Source organism: Vombatus ursinus, unplaced genomic scaffold (genome assembly GCF_900497805.2).
Source record: "Vombatus ursinus unplaced genomic scaffold, bare-nosed wombat genome assembly UNPS02014816.1, whole genome shotgun sequence".
Lineage (NCBI taxonomy): Eukaryota > Metazoa > Chordata > Mammalia > Diprotodontia > Vombatidae > Vombatus > Vombatus ursinus.
This window is the reverse complement of record NW_020954594.1, coordinates 6,398,797-6,413,878: the sequence shown is the minus strand read 5'-3', so window position 1 is coordinate 6,413,878 and position 15,082 is coordinate 6,398,797. Positions and strand designations below refer to the sequence as shown.

Sequence of the window (15,082 nt, the reverse complement as noted above, 5' to 3'; positions counted from 1 at the left end):
GCAAGAAGGAAGGAAAAGGGAGACATTTAACCCCTTCTCCTCCCTTCTCCAAGGGAAGGGGCTGAGTGCCTACCTACACCCTTTCAGTGTTTTTTAGGATGAGATTATTAGCGAAAAGCAATAATCTAAGAAGCTGTTTTCAACAGGGGCTTCATTCTGCACCCCTCCTTACCCGCCCCGTCCCTTAATCTCCTGGCAGGTAGTGAATAGCCCCGATCCTATACTATTGGGGTTAAATTAATATCAGAATCACTCTTCCCTGGTTCCCACAGCCAGGGCTGGACAGAGTACGTCCACAATGCCCCCTTCTTTGATTTCCGCTTGGGGCTTTCAGGTGTCTGAGTCTTCGAAGCGTCGCTATTGATGTTCCCATGGCGTTTACCCCACCACCACCCAAACTATCTAGTCCGTCCGGTTCCATAGGCAGGAGGTATTCCAATGGAAGTGTTTAGCTAGACCGAGGACAGAATTCAAAAGCTGAACCGACACCAGATTCCTCCCAGGGCCCTAACACCTGGAAACAGGATTCGAAGGCACGGAATCTCTATACATAGCTGCAGGAGGCAAGGCGTTCATTCCAGCGCATCCTGGCCCCCCGCCCCCCTCCCCGGCCCCCGCCTCCTCCCAGTTTCATCCCCTGGCTTCCCACTTGGCCAGGATCCCTCACATCCAAGTACACCTCTTTTCTCTAGCTCCTACATTTGACCCTGCCATGGGACGCCCCTCATCCCTGTTCCAGCCCAGAAGGGGGCATGGAGGTGTGACAGGGTGCAGGGACAAGTGGCTCTGGAAGGCGGATAGAACTTTGCTAGCGCCCTGGCTCCCTCGGGGTCAGCGAAGTCCCCCAGGGACGTGACCTCAGGCAGGAGAAGAAGGGGCGGGGGTCGGGGACAGTGAAAGGCAACTCTGAAGGTTGCACCGACTCCCGCTGGTGCGCGTGGGGATGCAGGGTGTGCGCACTTCCCCCCATCCCAGGATGGGGAGGCGAGTGACGACCCCGCCTCCTCGGAACCCCCAGCCCCCGCCCGATGGCGGGCGGCTTCCCCAGGGCTCCCGGCTCCGCCGACGCCCCGCCCGGTCGGGCGCGGCCCCTTTAAGGCGCGGTGGGGGCGGGGCGTCGGCTGTGTTGTCAGTGTCAGTTCTGCGCACGCAGCCCTCCCCGCGCCGGCCCGAGCCCCCGGAGCCCCCGATCGATCGGAGCCGGAGCCAGCTCCGGCGGAGCCAGCGCGGCGGGCAGGAGGCGGGCAGGAGGCAGGCAGGCAGGCCGGGGGGGGAGGCAGAGGGAGAGAGAGCCCGGGCTGAGCCGCCGCCGCCGGCCCGCGATGTGACCGGGCGAAGCGAGAGAACCCGGCGCCAGCGAGAGCGAGAGCGAGAGCGAGAGCGAGCCCGGCGCCCGGGCCCCCGCCCCGGCTGCCTCCGAGCCCTAAGAAGTCCCGGGCTCCAGCCGAGCCCGCGCCCGTCCCCGCTCCCCGGCCGCAGGGCTGCCCGGACCATGCTCCCCCGAGGCGGCTGCTGAGCCCGAGCCGGGGAGGCGCGCGGAGCATGGATCCGGGCTGGGGGCGGTGGGACGTGGGCTGGGCGGCTCTGCTGCTCCTCTTCGCCGCCTCGCTGCTCACCGTGGCCGGCTGGCTGCTGCAGTACGCCCGAGGCGTATGGCTGGGGCGAGCGCGCCGGGGCCGGGGGCCGGGGTCGGGGCTCGGGGTGGCCGAGCCGGGGGGGTCGCTACGAGAGCTGGGAGTGTGGCGCTCCCTGTTGCGCCTACGGTCCAACCGGGCCGGCGTCCCGGAGGAGCCAGGTGTCCGGGGCCTCCTGGCCTCACTCTTCGCCTTCAAGTCTTTCCGGGAAAACTGGCAGCGAGCTTGGGTGCGAGCGCTTAATGAGCAGGCCTGCAGGAATAGGGTAAGTCGGAGGGGGGTCTGGGGGCTTGGTTCCACTTTCCCGTTCGGAGCAGCAGAGCTGTTCAGGTGCACCAAAAGCAGGTCTCGTGTGTGTGTGCGTGTGCGTGTGTGTGTGCGTGTGTGTGTGGCAGCTTGGCATACCCCTCAGCCCTCCCCTCCTCCTCTAAATCCTCCAACTAGAAGAAAGAGGTGTGGGTGAAGGTGAGGGGTACAGGGACCGCTCTGTGCCCCCAATCACCAGTCCCCGTGGGCGGGGGAACCTTACTGCTCCAAAACCGGCGGAGAAGTTGCTGTTCTCATAGCAACGCTAATCCCTGTGTTCTGGGAGCTGCTTCTCCACCTGGAGCTCTGGTATTGGTGGTGCTGGTGATGGTGATTGGGGGGTGGGAGGGTTGCCGGTTGGATAGGAAGCACCGAGCTACCTTAGGAATCTACCTGGTTGCTATCGCCCTCTCCTCTAGCAGGCACTCTCCATGTCCCAAATCCCTGACCTTCCCTCCAAAATCTAGTGCTACCTGCCTCCTCCCTGCCAGTCTCAGCTCTTTCAGTCCCTCTGTCTTTTTCTGTATAGATAGATGGATGGGGTTAGAGGGGAGTTGTTCATATGAGATGCTTGGGACCCAATTGGATCTGACCCCCGAGGGTCAGTCAGAGGCTCTAACCTGGCCAGGGATCAGTTCACGTCCCCAGGATTGCACCATGGGACATCTGACCACTAAGGAAGTGGGGCAGAAAGCATTTGTCACGAGACTGGGGTGGAGGGGGCTGGACTTCCCTCCTCTGGAGCCCCTTACCAGCCCAGCCCAAGCATTTTATTTCTGCCCCCCCCTTCCACCTCCACCCCCTAGGAAGTTAGCTCGGTTCCTGGAGGGGATTCCTTATTAAACTAGTAGTCCTGTCCCTCTCCAGTTCCCTTAATAGATCTGAAGAATTAGCAGCTACACAGACTTGTTATATTTCCCTCTTGTGCCCTTCTAGGGTCAAGGGGGCAGTTGACAGTCCAAACCTTGACCTGTCCCTCCCCTGTGCCCATCTCTGTGCACCTTGTCCTCAGGTGAAGAGAGGTTTCTCTAAGATTGCCAACTCAGCTGAACATTGAACTCCCCTAGTTGTTGGGAGTCTGGGGCCCTGAGCAGCATCCATCTGCCTTTCCTGGGTGGGTCTGAGCCAGGAATGGGGGGAGGCTGCTAGATCAGAAGCACTTACTGACTTGTTTTGCCAGGCAAATGAGCTCTGGGGATTTGCTCCCTTCGCCAATAAGTCCTAGGGAAGGAGCCAACTTGGGCCCCTCCCCCAACCAGTGAGCTCTTCCTGGCCTGTACCCCTTCTTGAACCTGGGTGAGCCTGCCATCTACAGTGTCCCCATCCCGATCCTGCTGAGCTATGGGTGATTTAGGAGGCAGCTCTTCCCAGGTTTGAGCTAAGGAGCTTTCTTCTTAATCTCACCCTGTGTCTGGCTGGAAGAATTAGCTCATATCCTGGGCCCCTTAGGGACTTGAACCCTGTACGCTGGCTGTCCTTCCTGTCTCTCCGTCCCCCAGAGCCATGCCTAGCTCAGTAGATATTGCTGGTCTTGGGACAAGATTATATTCTCAAAACCTCTCTATTTCTGACACTTAGTTTCTCTTCCCCTCCCTTATCCTTAAAAAAAAAAAATTCCAACACCACCCCCATGTGTCAGCCTGAAACATTCTACCCAATAGATTTCTATCCTCAGTACAAGCCCTAGGCTTTAACCACTCCTTCCCCAGCATTTCGATATTTAGGAATAATGTTTGTAAACTTTAAAGCAATCAATAATTATGAGTTATTGTCATTATTATTGCATCCTGGTCCCCTCTCCTTGGGTTTTAAGAGGATAATCAGTAGCCTTCTTTGCTTGGGGGTGGGGAGAATGAATTTCAGGGTGAACAGGTGTTTCTGTCTTCTGGGCCCTGCCTCCCCCCAGCTTCTTTTTGAAGAAGTGACATCAACCAGGCCCCCTGGTGGGGAGGGGTTTTTAGAAGGGAGAGCTCCCTGTACCCAGGTCTTGGTCCAGGGGGAGGCCAGGAGCCAACCCTGCAGCTGAAGTGACCGCAGCTTCCAGGAACCTGGCCAGATGGAAACAGACCAATTCTGATGGGGGTAGGGTCAGCTCCAGGGAGCCTGACCCTTCTCTCAACCCCTAATCGTTTTTCTAGAGCTCCATCCAGATCACTTTCGAAGAGATACCCCAGCTTCCACCCAATGCTTCTATCAGTCATGTGACCTGCGTGGAGCAATCAGAGCACAGCATGGTGAGGGGTGGGATAGTGGTTGGGTGGGCCATAGCCAACTCTGGATCCATAGGGTGAACTCCTAGAGTCCTATCAATCAGTTCTCTATACCTTTCCTTTTATTCCCTTTACCTGTTGAATTCTAGCCCAACTCATTTGCCACCTCCTCCAGAAAGCCTTCCATAACAACCCTCTCAATGCCCTTCCTCCCCCCTCACATCACAGTGCCTTTTGGTTTTTTTTTTGTCTCTCTGATGGGATAAAAAAACGATCATGTGTGTTATTGTTATCCATGTATGTATCCTGTCTCTCCACTAGACTTTCCCAGAGCAGGGACCATGACTTAGCTAAACTTCATCTTCCCCCCCCCACCCCCACCCCAGTGCCTAGCACAGCTCTGGCCTTGAGGTAATGCTTGTGGCAAAGTCCTGGGGTTTCCTGTAGTTCCCCAGAGATCCGTGATAAGGAGTAGGGGAAGGAGCTGTGTTGAAATGTGTGCCCAGAGAGAGAAGCTAGAGAGGAGGCCTGAAGCTGTGCTTCTCGCTCCTCCCTGCGCCTGTCTCAGGTCCTTCACTGCCAGCTATCTGCTGAGGAGGTTCAGTTCCCAATCTCGGTGACCCAGCAGTCCCCGGCTGCCGTCTCCATGGAGACCTACCACGTCACCCTGACTCTTCCAGCACAGGTAGAGGGGAAAGGGGGAAATTGGGAACTAGGCGTAAGGAGAAGAAGATGAGGTTGCCTCAGGTTTTGAGGTTTCAATCACAATCTCCTTTTGGGAATGGAGACCAGGAAGATAATCTGAAGAGAAGTGACAGGGGATGGGCAAGCACTAGACCCATGTGCCTCCTCTACCTCCCCCCCCCATTCTATCTCTAGTTGAAGGTCAACCTGAAAGAAATAGCCAATGAGGGGTTGCTGGTATCCTGGGCCTTCAAAGACTGTCCTGAGCCAAACATAACTGTTTGTCCCAAGCTGCAGGGAAAGGAGGTGAGTAGGTTGGGGTTGGGGGGAAGCAGGTAACGTGGTAGAGAGTAGTTAGGGTAAGGTGGGAAGAGACTAAGTGAGATAGGAGGCTGGAATAGGTTGAGAAGGCCTGGAGGATTAGATAAGAGGGGACCAAGGGAAAGTGGATTAGAGAGAGGAGGGGAATTAGGAGGTAGCTGAGGAAAATCTCAATGGAGAATCAGGGATAGCTAAGGGAGAAGGCAGCTAGGTGGTACAGCTAGGATAGAGTGCTGGGCCTGGAGTCAGGAAGACCTGAGTTCAAATCCTACCTCAGACTAGCTGTGTGACCCTGGGCAAGTCACTTCACCTCATCTGTAAAATGAGCTGTAGAAGGAAATGGCAAACCACTCCAATATCTTTGCCAAGAAAACCCCAAATGGGGTCAGTCAGACACAACTGAATAAAGGGGAGAAGGCAAGGGGGCTGTGGTTCCTTACCCTCTCTTTGCCATCGTTGCAGAGAAGTGAGGAACAGGTGGATCTGTCTACTATTGAGAAGTTGATTAAGAATACCATTGTCAGTACAGAACCTGCCATGATGGTGAACCTCAGGGCTTGTCCAGCTCCCGGGGGCATGGTGAGTAGACACCTGAGATCAGGGATGAAATCATGGGCTGTATCCTATAATCTCTCCTTCTCAGGACTTTGAACATCTCCTTTCCCTTTCCAACTGTTCTTAGGTATCCTGCGAGAAGCCAACCACAGGGCCCCCGGTTCAACCAGCTGCCCCCAAGCCCATTCGGCTTCTGTTACGGCAGTTAAGAGCAACCCATATAAGTGGTGAGACAGGAGGCGAGACAGGAGATGAGGCAGGAGGTGAGTAATTGGAGTTGGGGAGGAGCTGTTGGGGCAACTGAGGTTCTGATGTTATATCTTTAAACCAGTTTTCTTCCTTCGTGACTCTTCGACTTTTGCTCTTTTTAGTATGGTTGGAATGTTTTGAGTTAGGGGTCTGATCCTGGCTTGTAATTTTTTTAGCTGTGTTACCTTGGGCAAGTCACTGCCTTTTGCAAACGCTCAATTTCTTCACACATAAAATGAGGAGGTTAAACCTGATGATCTCTAAGGTCCCTTTCAGCTCTAAATGATCTTTGTACCCTGTCCAGTCTCTGACTTTTCCTCTGGTTCCCTTTCAGAAAATGGAGAGCTATGCTGTGTGGCGGAGCTGGACAGCCCTCAGCAGCAGAAGTGGACGAAACCAGTACGAGCTGCTCCAGACGTTGAGTGGATGGACGAACTGCTTCTGTAAGGAATCTCATAACTCTCTTTCTCGCATATGACCTTGCATGTTGTCCTGGCATCCTGAAGCTGCCTCTAGGAGATGACCCTGGTCAATTGCCCTTAACTTAATGGGACCCTGGGAGGGTGATGGCTCCAAGACAGGGAGGAGAGGGGTTGCTTAAGAAGATACAGCTTCAGCAATCTTCCCCTGACCCCTTCCTTGACCCACAGGGAAATAGGTCCCCAGAGCCGGGAGCTGACGCTGAAGGTGCTAAGGAGCAGCAGTGTTGGAGACAGTGAGTGTGCATGGGGAGGGTATCCTGGGAGTGGGGTGAGGTGCACCTGGGCATCGCTTACCACCCCACCCTCGTTTTCCGCAGATGTACTCTTGGGCCACACCACACTGCCTGTGGGCTCCCCCTCCAGGCAGACATCCAGAAGGCAGCTATGTCCCCTGACTCCTGGGCCAGGAAAGACCTCAGGACCAGCTGCCACTCTAGCAGTAGAGGTGAGAAACTGACCCCTTGGTGGGGGGGAGGCAACATCCATATGGAGGGCCATCAGGATGAAGGGTGGCATCCTGATGCCCATTTTCTGTGTTCTCCTTTTTCCTGGTAGCTCTTATATGAAGAGGGCTCCCCTGGGAACCTGAGCAGCCCAGCCCCACCTACCCCACGACCCAGCATCACACCCACCAAAAAGATTGAATTGGATCGTACCATCATGCCTGATGGCACCATTGTCACCACAGTGACTACTGTCCAGTCCCGGCCTCGGGCTGATGGCAAGCTAGGTAAAAGGAGAGACAATGGAGAGGCTTGGGAAGGAGCAAGGAGCCCTCAGAGACAGGGCTGTGGTCAGCTAAGCTTGACCTTAGCCTTCTGGAGAAGGGATGGCAAAAGCATGGCAGCAGACCCTGAGCTCCACGGTGGCTTCTGACTTGGGTGTGGTGGCCTTTCTAGCGTCACTCTCCCTTGTCTCTGTCTCCCCATATCTGGGCACACAGTCTCCAGTCCCTTCTGTGTTCCATTTTGCCCTTTACTCCCAGTCTGTCTCCTTTCTTCCTTCTTCATTCGCTTCAGTCTCTTCTCTCCTCTTTTCTCCAGTCTCTCTGTCCCACCTTCTGGGTCTCTGTGGTCTCTGTCCATACACCAGTGGGTTTTTTATGCCTCTTCCCTCTCTCCTAGCACCTGCATTTCCTTTCTCTGGCCCTAAGCTACTTAGTACCTTTAGTGTTGACTTACGTAGAAAAGTTATATGTGTGTGTGGGGGCCAAATGAGGGTGCTGTCAACTCATTGATCTTTCTCCTTATCTGTAGACTCCCCATCCCGCTCCCCATCCAAGGTGGAGGTAACAGAGAAAACCACAACCGTGCTGAGTGAGAGCAGCGTCCCCAGCAGTGCCTCCCCTAGCAGCAGCCGTGAGTGTGTGTGTGTGTGGGGGGGGTTGTGTTCAGTGACCACAGTGGGAAGCTGCAGGGTAGGTGGTAGTGCCATAGAATGATGCCAACACTCAGGCACCAGATATCAAAGCAATTGGGAGCTGGGCTGGGAGAGCCCTGTTCCCATGAAGGACTCTGGGATCTAGATGACAAGGAACACTGATAGGTATATACTCTCCAGCAGGAGACAGCCACCTTTCCAACGGCCTGGACCCTGTAGCAGAAACGGCAATCCGGCAGCTGACAGAGCCCAGTGGACGGCCAGCTAAGAAGACCCCCACCAAGCGTAGCACCCTCATCATCTCTGGTGTCTCCAAGGTCACCATCCTCTCTCTCTGTGCATTTGTACTGGCTGTGCCTTGTGAAGGCTTTCCCTCCCAAACAATTCCCAGAATCCCTGGTTTCCTTTAAGACTCATATCAAGTACCACATTATCCAGGAGGCCCCCATCCCCACCACCAGTTGCTAGTGTCATCCCCTCCAAAATTACCTTCCTTCTACTCTGAATTTATCTGGTAGATCCTGATTTATATATGTTTTTGTCCTTCTCCTCCCAATAAAATGTAAGCTCCTATTTTTGCTTTTTCTTTATATCTCCAATGCTTAGCACAGTGCCTGGCGTACAGAGAAATTGCCTAATAAATGTTTTTTTGATTTATTAATTGACTGGGAAGGGTGTCCTGCCAGTCTCTAACGGCCTGTCTCTCTCTCGCAGGTTCCTATTGCCCAAGATGAGTTGGCATTGTCCTTGGGTTATGCAGCCTCTCTGGAGGCCTCAATGCAGAGTGAGGCAGAGAGCAGTGGGGACCCTTCTTTAACTCCCCTGGATCCTCCAGCCATATCCCCTGGACCCCTGGAAGCCCTGTCCAGTCCAGCAGGTACTCAGGAGACAGATGAGACAACTCGCTCAGACATTTCAGAAAGGCCTTCTGTGGATGATGTGGAATCGGAAACCGGTTCTACGGGAGCCTTGGAGACCCGAAGCCTCAAGGACCACAAAGGTAAGGAGGGGGAAGAATGACTCTCCCAGCTTTTTCTTTGGTGCCCATGGGTCAGTGACCTAGGATCCATTCATTAGACACCCAGGGGCAGATTGGCCACAGCCCTGGCAGCCAGACCTTACCTTCCGTAGATCACCAGGTGCCCTGTGCAGCACAGAGAGGGCTTCCTTAGATGCTAGCATCTAACAGCTCCAGCTAGTTCCCCATTCTCTCTAAGCCTGTTTTCCATGCCTCCCCACAGGTTCAGGACTACCCTTTGGTCTTAATTCCTCTTCTTTACCAGTTTCTCTTCTCCTCTAGGTTTCACTCCAGTTTTTGTTCTCTGTCTGTCTGTCTCTCCCTCACTTTGACCTTCAGTCCTGCCCATCCCATACCCCACTGTCCCTGAGGACATAAGAATTGCCACATAGGGTGAGACAAAGAAGGATTCCAGACCAGGATTGTTTGTGGAAGTGAATGATTGTCTTTGTCCTGCTCCTCAAAGTGCAGGGGCTTCCCACGAGGCATCCTGGTTCCCCTTCTTGACTCATCCGTTCCACATAGCTGTTATCTAGCTTTAAGCATTCTGTGAATTCATCTCAGCCTTTCAGGAACCTCTTCACATGTTTAGTCTCTGCTTCAGCTTGGGATAATGAGTTCTTCAAGTTGATTGTTTCCTGTGTCAAGTAGGGCTTCCTTAGTTGGTCCTGAATTACCTCTTTTCAAGCTTTATAAGACTCCTGCCCAAGTCAACAGTCCAACAAACATTAAGCACTTAAGACGTAGAGAGGGCCCTGCTAGGTGCTTGGAGTCCAGCATAGACCCTGCCTTGACATATATCTTATATTCCAGTACTGGGGGGCATGTGACACATGAAAATTGAAAATCATTATAACTCAGAATGAAGTGTTAAGAAACAAAGAGAAGAAAGCTTGAAAAAGGAAAGATTTTAATCTCCTCGAGGGCAGGGACCACGTCCTATTTATCTTTGTAGTTGTTGTAGGGACTATGAATTACCCAGAGTAGGGGACCACAAAAAGTTAGTTGAATGGAAAATCACTTCCAGCTGGAGGAATCGGAGAAAGCTTCTCAGAAGAGGTGACCTGTGGGCTGGACCTGGAAGAGTGGTTGGAGTGGGGGTGGGCAGAGAGCAAGTGTTCACTCTATGTGCCAGGCACTGTGCTAGGCACTTCCCAAATGTTTTCTCCTTTGATCCTCATAACAACTAAGTAGGGTAGGTGCTGTTATTATTCTCACTTTACATATAATAATAATGACAGCTAACATTTATATAGTGCCACATTATGTGACAGGTACTTTGCTAAGCATTTTTTACAATTATCTTATTTTGATCCTCACACAACCCTGGGAGGTAGGTGCGATTATTATGCCCGTTTTACAGTTGAGGAAACTGAGGCACAGAGGTGAAATGACTTGCCCAGGGTCACACAGCCATTAAGTAGCTGAAGCTGAATTTGAACTGAGTTTTACTGACTCCAAGCCCATCTGCCTCAATCGTGTAGTATAGAAGTAGCATAGGAAAAGGCTAGAAATCAGATTATAGAAGGTCAAAGAGAGTTTGAATTTAACTCTGTTTAACTTAGCCAACATTTATTAAGTGACTACTATAACCCTTGCCCCCAGAGAATTTACCATCTAAGGGGCAGCTAGGTGACACAGTGGATAGAACACCTTGGAACACCTTGGAGTCAGGAGGACCTCAGTTCAAATCCGGCCTCGGACACATAACACTTACTAGCCGTGTGACCCTGGGCAAGTCACTTAACCCCAATTGCCTAAAAGTTTAAAAAAAAGAATTAAAAAAAAAGAATTTGCCATCTACTCTAGTGGCATAGGTGTTCATTAATAAGTATAACATGACATAACATGACATAACATAAGGCAGAGTGTGATGGGAGCCAGGGGAGATCTAGACCAAGTTTATTTTAGGAGAGAACACTTTACCTAACAGGCAGTAGGGAGCCATGGAAGGATCTTGAACAATGTCATGGCCTGTTGTGAGGATGTCACCCACCATCCTGGACCCCTTTGTCAGCCTTCATCTTTCTAGCCTGAAGAGCTTAGGCTCCTACGCTGACTCCCCCCTAAGCTGCAGGGTTTGACGCTGCATACTGGATTCCAAGTCTACCCTCGTTTTTGGGACAGGAAGGATGTTCTCTGATGTATTTCCAGTTCTAGCCCTGAGGATGCCCAGGACCTTCTAGGCCACAGCCCTAGACTATGTTTATATCTTTAGGATTTTATCCTTCCTTGCCCAATCCTGTGCACTAGTTTCTCTCTGGACTTCTTGGGTCTCAGTGTGCTCTCTGCCTCCCCCACACAGTGAGTTTCCTTCGAAGTGGGACGAAGTTGATCTTCCGCCGGCGACCACGACAGAAGGAGGCAGGACTGAGCCAGTCACACGACGACCTGTCCAATGCGGCTGCCGTGCCCAGTGTCCGAAAGAAGGCTGGCAGCTTCTCCCGGCGCCTCATTAAACGATTTTCCTTTAAGTCCAAACCCAAGGCCAATGGCAGTCCCAGTCCCCAGCTCTGAGCATCTCCCAACTACCACAGGACCGGAAAAGGGCTGAGATTTCAGCCCTGCCCTCCCCCTACCACACCCCTTACCAGCCCCTTGGCAACCTGGGCTGGGGGCAGTCTTCTGGATGCTGGGAACCCCTCCCAGCCTTGGGCTTTGGGGCCAGTTTTCTGGGTACTCATGATGAGGAGTAAGAGTGTCAGACATCCAATTCTGAGAACCAAGGAGAGGGTAGTTAAGGGCAGGGAGCATGCAGGAGGGCTCCGTCCTGGTTCACATGGGCTGCACCCAGAACTCGGTGCCTACTGATGATATTGTCCCCTCATAGAAGTCCCAGGATGTCCAGCCCCGCAAAGTTTCCCTCTCCCTTTATTTATTCTATTTATACATGTGGTCTCTGACCCTTAGTGGGCTGGGGGTTGAGTGAGAGGACAAAAGAGGGCCTCGTTCCTAGGTGCCCTTTCTTTCTTGCCCGAGGATAGGGCATTTTCCTTTGGCCTGGGGTATCTAGGCCTCAGATCATCACTCAGACCAGCACCAATGTCTGCCCTACGGTACATTGGCAGCTCATAGGAAGCCGGGCCGGTGCCCGGGATGGGGGGCAGGTATTCCCCCCCTCAGCAACACCCTCCATACCCCTCCCTCCCTCTTTATTACTGTTTTTGTACTCGATGCCTTCTCCATAGGCAGAAGGAAAGAGCCAGGGGCCAGGCGGGAACTTTCCCCAGGCCAGTATCGGCCATGACTGGCTTTTATTTAAGGAATGTGTGATGAAGGAGGAAGCGTTAATTCTGCACCTTTGTGAATTTCAGGAGATAATGATTTCCATTGCTGTGTGATGGCCTGGAACTTAACTTATTGAATTAAAATTAAATTGGAGTTTACAAAAACCAGTAGTCAATCTTCTATGAGTTGGGAGATGGAACCACTAGCAGGAGGGAAGGGGTGACAGGCTTAGGGAGGCTGAGAGGGGCTGGGATTTAGTGGCATTTGTGTGAAGTTCATCTGTAAAATGCCTGATGGGTAGGAGGACCATTGAAGCATGAACTAGGGAAAGGGGAGGCAGGAATTTCCCTCCACATCCCTGCAGCCAGCTGGGTCACAGGGGCTATCTTGTGTGAACTTAGTCTTTGGGTTAGGCAAACTTTCCTCAAACTAGACAGATGAGAGCCTCTCATCTTATCCAAAAGCCTTGAGTACCTGGTTGTACGGCTGTGTGTTGGGTCGTATAGAGGAAGTGATAAGGAAGGCAGTCCTTAATACAGGTCAGGCCAGGGAGCAGCTTACTTCTAATTCAGACTCAGTAAGCAGTAATTAAACACCTACTACTGGGATCCAAAGAAAGGCATAAGACAGCCCCTGCTCTCTAGAAGCTCACAATCTAACGAAAGGGAACACGCACAAAAAAGCTTAAAGTTGGGCTCTGGGGTACAATGAGTTCTGAGGCTGGGGTGGGAAATTCTCTCAGGAGATGTGAGTTTCCGAGTTGATTTTGTCTTACAGAATGTTGAGTTTCTGGAGATCGTGAAGTCCAGAAGAGCAGCCAGGTGGGAGAATTCCCTGCACGCTGTCCTTACAGAGCTGGGAGGAGCTCCACTGTCTCCCTTCCACACTCTCACTCTAGAAGGAGGAAGAGGCCCCAGGGGCTGGGGGGGTTGTTGAGATGTGAGTTTTCAAGTTGATTTCATCATGCAGGATGAAGAGATAAAGTACGGGGGAGGACCCAAAGAGGAATCAAAATCCTGCCTCCGATGTTAGTTACCTCAGTGACTTTGGACGAGTTACCTACCCTCCGTGGACCTCTTTTTCCTCTCCTGTAAAATTAGGGAGTCGGACTAGAACCCTGCCGGCTGTAGGTCTGAGTCTATTAATGGACGGTCACCTCTTCTAGGCCTTTATCTGTTAGAGGAAAGGGTGTGGTTTGGGTGATTTCTAAGAACCTTTAAGAGGCAATATTCCCATTTTTTAGATGTGTGAGGTTCAAAGAAATGAAATAAACTTGTTAAAGATTCACACACACACACACACACACACACTTAGATGCTAAATCTGGTCTCCTGACTCCTTAGTCCAGGGCTTTTTCTACCTCAGTTAGCCCTTCCTGATTGGAAGCTAAATAATATTTACATCAGGAATGGATCAGGTGGAGAAGGTTGTTTTAGAGGGTGGGGAGAAGTTAGGATCATTAAAGGGGTGGAGAAAAAGAATAACCACGTCTGATTCCAGAGGTGTTGGGGTGCCCTCTACCCCAGAGCCCACAAAGAAGAGAGTGTGATATGATGGCCGGAAAGAAATACAGGAGAGTTCACCTACCAACACATACATAGAGAGGAATGATAAGAGGACAATTACAAAACACTTTTGACAGAAATACAGACAGACCTAAAAAGTTGGAGAAAAGATTAATTGCTGATTGCTAGGCCCTGCTGGTATAATGAAAATGATACTACCTAAATTAATTTACTGATTCAGTGCCATACTAATCAAAAATAATAATGAAATTCATCTGGAGGAACAAAAGGTCAAGAATGTCAAGGGAAATCATGAAAAAAAGAGATAAGGAAGGGAGCCTAGCATTACCAGATATCAAACTATACTACAGCACAGGGATTATTAAAACTATTTGTTCCAGGTACTTTGCTAAGCACTTTTTGCAAATATTTTCTCATTTGATCCTTACAATAACCCTGAGAGATAGGTACCTTTCAGTCATTTCTCAGTTGTGTCCGATTCTTCATGACCCCATTTGAGGTTTTCTCAGCAAAGATACTATAGGGGTTTGCCATTTCCTTCTGCAGCTCATCTTACAGATAAGGAAACTGAGGCAAACAGTTAAGTGACTTGCCCAAGGTCACACAGCTAAGAAGTATCCGAGGCCAGATTTGAACTTACAAAGGTGAATCTTCCTGTCCTCAGGCCACAAACTCTATTCACTGCACCACTTAGCTGCCCCCAAAACCAGGTCTTCTAACTGTGTGACAGGTTCTTGTCCTTAAACTATACTATTTGAATGATCCAGAATGACTCTTCCCAGAGATTACATGTAGCCTAGGATTTTACTCCCATCTAACAGCCTGTTGTTGAGTCATTTCAGTCGTGTCCAATTCTTCACGATCACATTTGGGGTTTTTTCGGCAAAGATACTGGAGTGGTTTGTCATTCCTTCTACAGATCATTTTACAGATGAGAAAACTGAGGCAAACAGGATGAAGTGACTTGCCCAGGGTCACACAGCTAGTAAGTTTCTGAGGCAGGAGAAGATGAGCCTTCCTGACTCCAAGCTTAACATTCTATTCATATGCTACCCAGCTACCCAATACGTGCTATTACACCCCATTTTATAGTTCAGGAAACTGAGGCAAACAGAGGCTAAATTACTTGCCCAGAGTCATACAGGTAGAAAGTGTCTAAAACCAAATTTTAACTCTGCTCTATTTGATTCTGGGTCCATATCTCTATTTACTGTGCCACCTAGCTGCATTATGTTATAAGAATATGAGGAATGCTATTGTTTTAAGAAAAGATGAAGGGGCTGGTTTCAGAGAAACCTAGGAAGACATATGAATTGATGTACTGATGCAAAATGAACAAAATCAGGAGAACAAATTATACAGTGATAATAATATTGTAAAAACAAACAACTTTGAAAGATTTAGGGAATCTGATTTGTGGAATGACCAACCACGATTCTAAAGGACTCATAATGAAACATTCTTCCCACCCCTGATAGAGCTGATGGAT

General features: G+C 51.0%; 1 protein-coding gene across 2 annotated transcripts; it reads left to right on the top strand.

Annotated features, from left to right (window-relative positions):
• Nucleotides 1–1,542: 1,542 nt before the first annotated feature.
• On the top strand, nt 1,543–12,231 carry C2CD2L (C2CD2 like). Of its 2 annotated transcripts, none has more exons than XM_027835694.1 (14): nt 1,543–1,899; nt 4,079–4,174; nt 4,719–4,835; nt 5,030–5,140; nt 5,618–5,734; nt 5,838–5,973; nt 6,294–6,402; nt 6,610–6,674; nt 6,759–6,886; nt 6,997–7,171; nt 7,698–7,799; nt 8,005–8,138; nt 8,536–8,821; nt 11,145–12,231. In XM_027835694.1, exons 1-14 carry the CDS (start codon nt 1,543–1,545, stop codon nt 11,354–11,356), a joined length of 2,145 nt encoding a protein of 714 aa, XP_027691495.1. In that variant the 3' UTR covers nt 11,357–12,231. The 2 variants fall into 2 exon arrangements, with proteins under 2 accessions (XP_027691495.1, XP_027691494.1); XM_027835693.1 differs by having other exon boundaries at nt 8,002–8,138.
• Nucleotides 12,232–15,082: the final 2,851 nt, after the last annotated feature.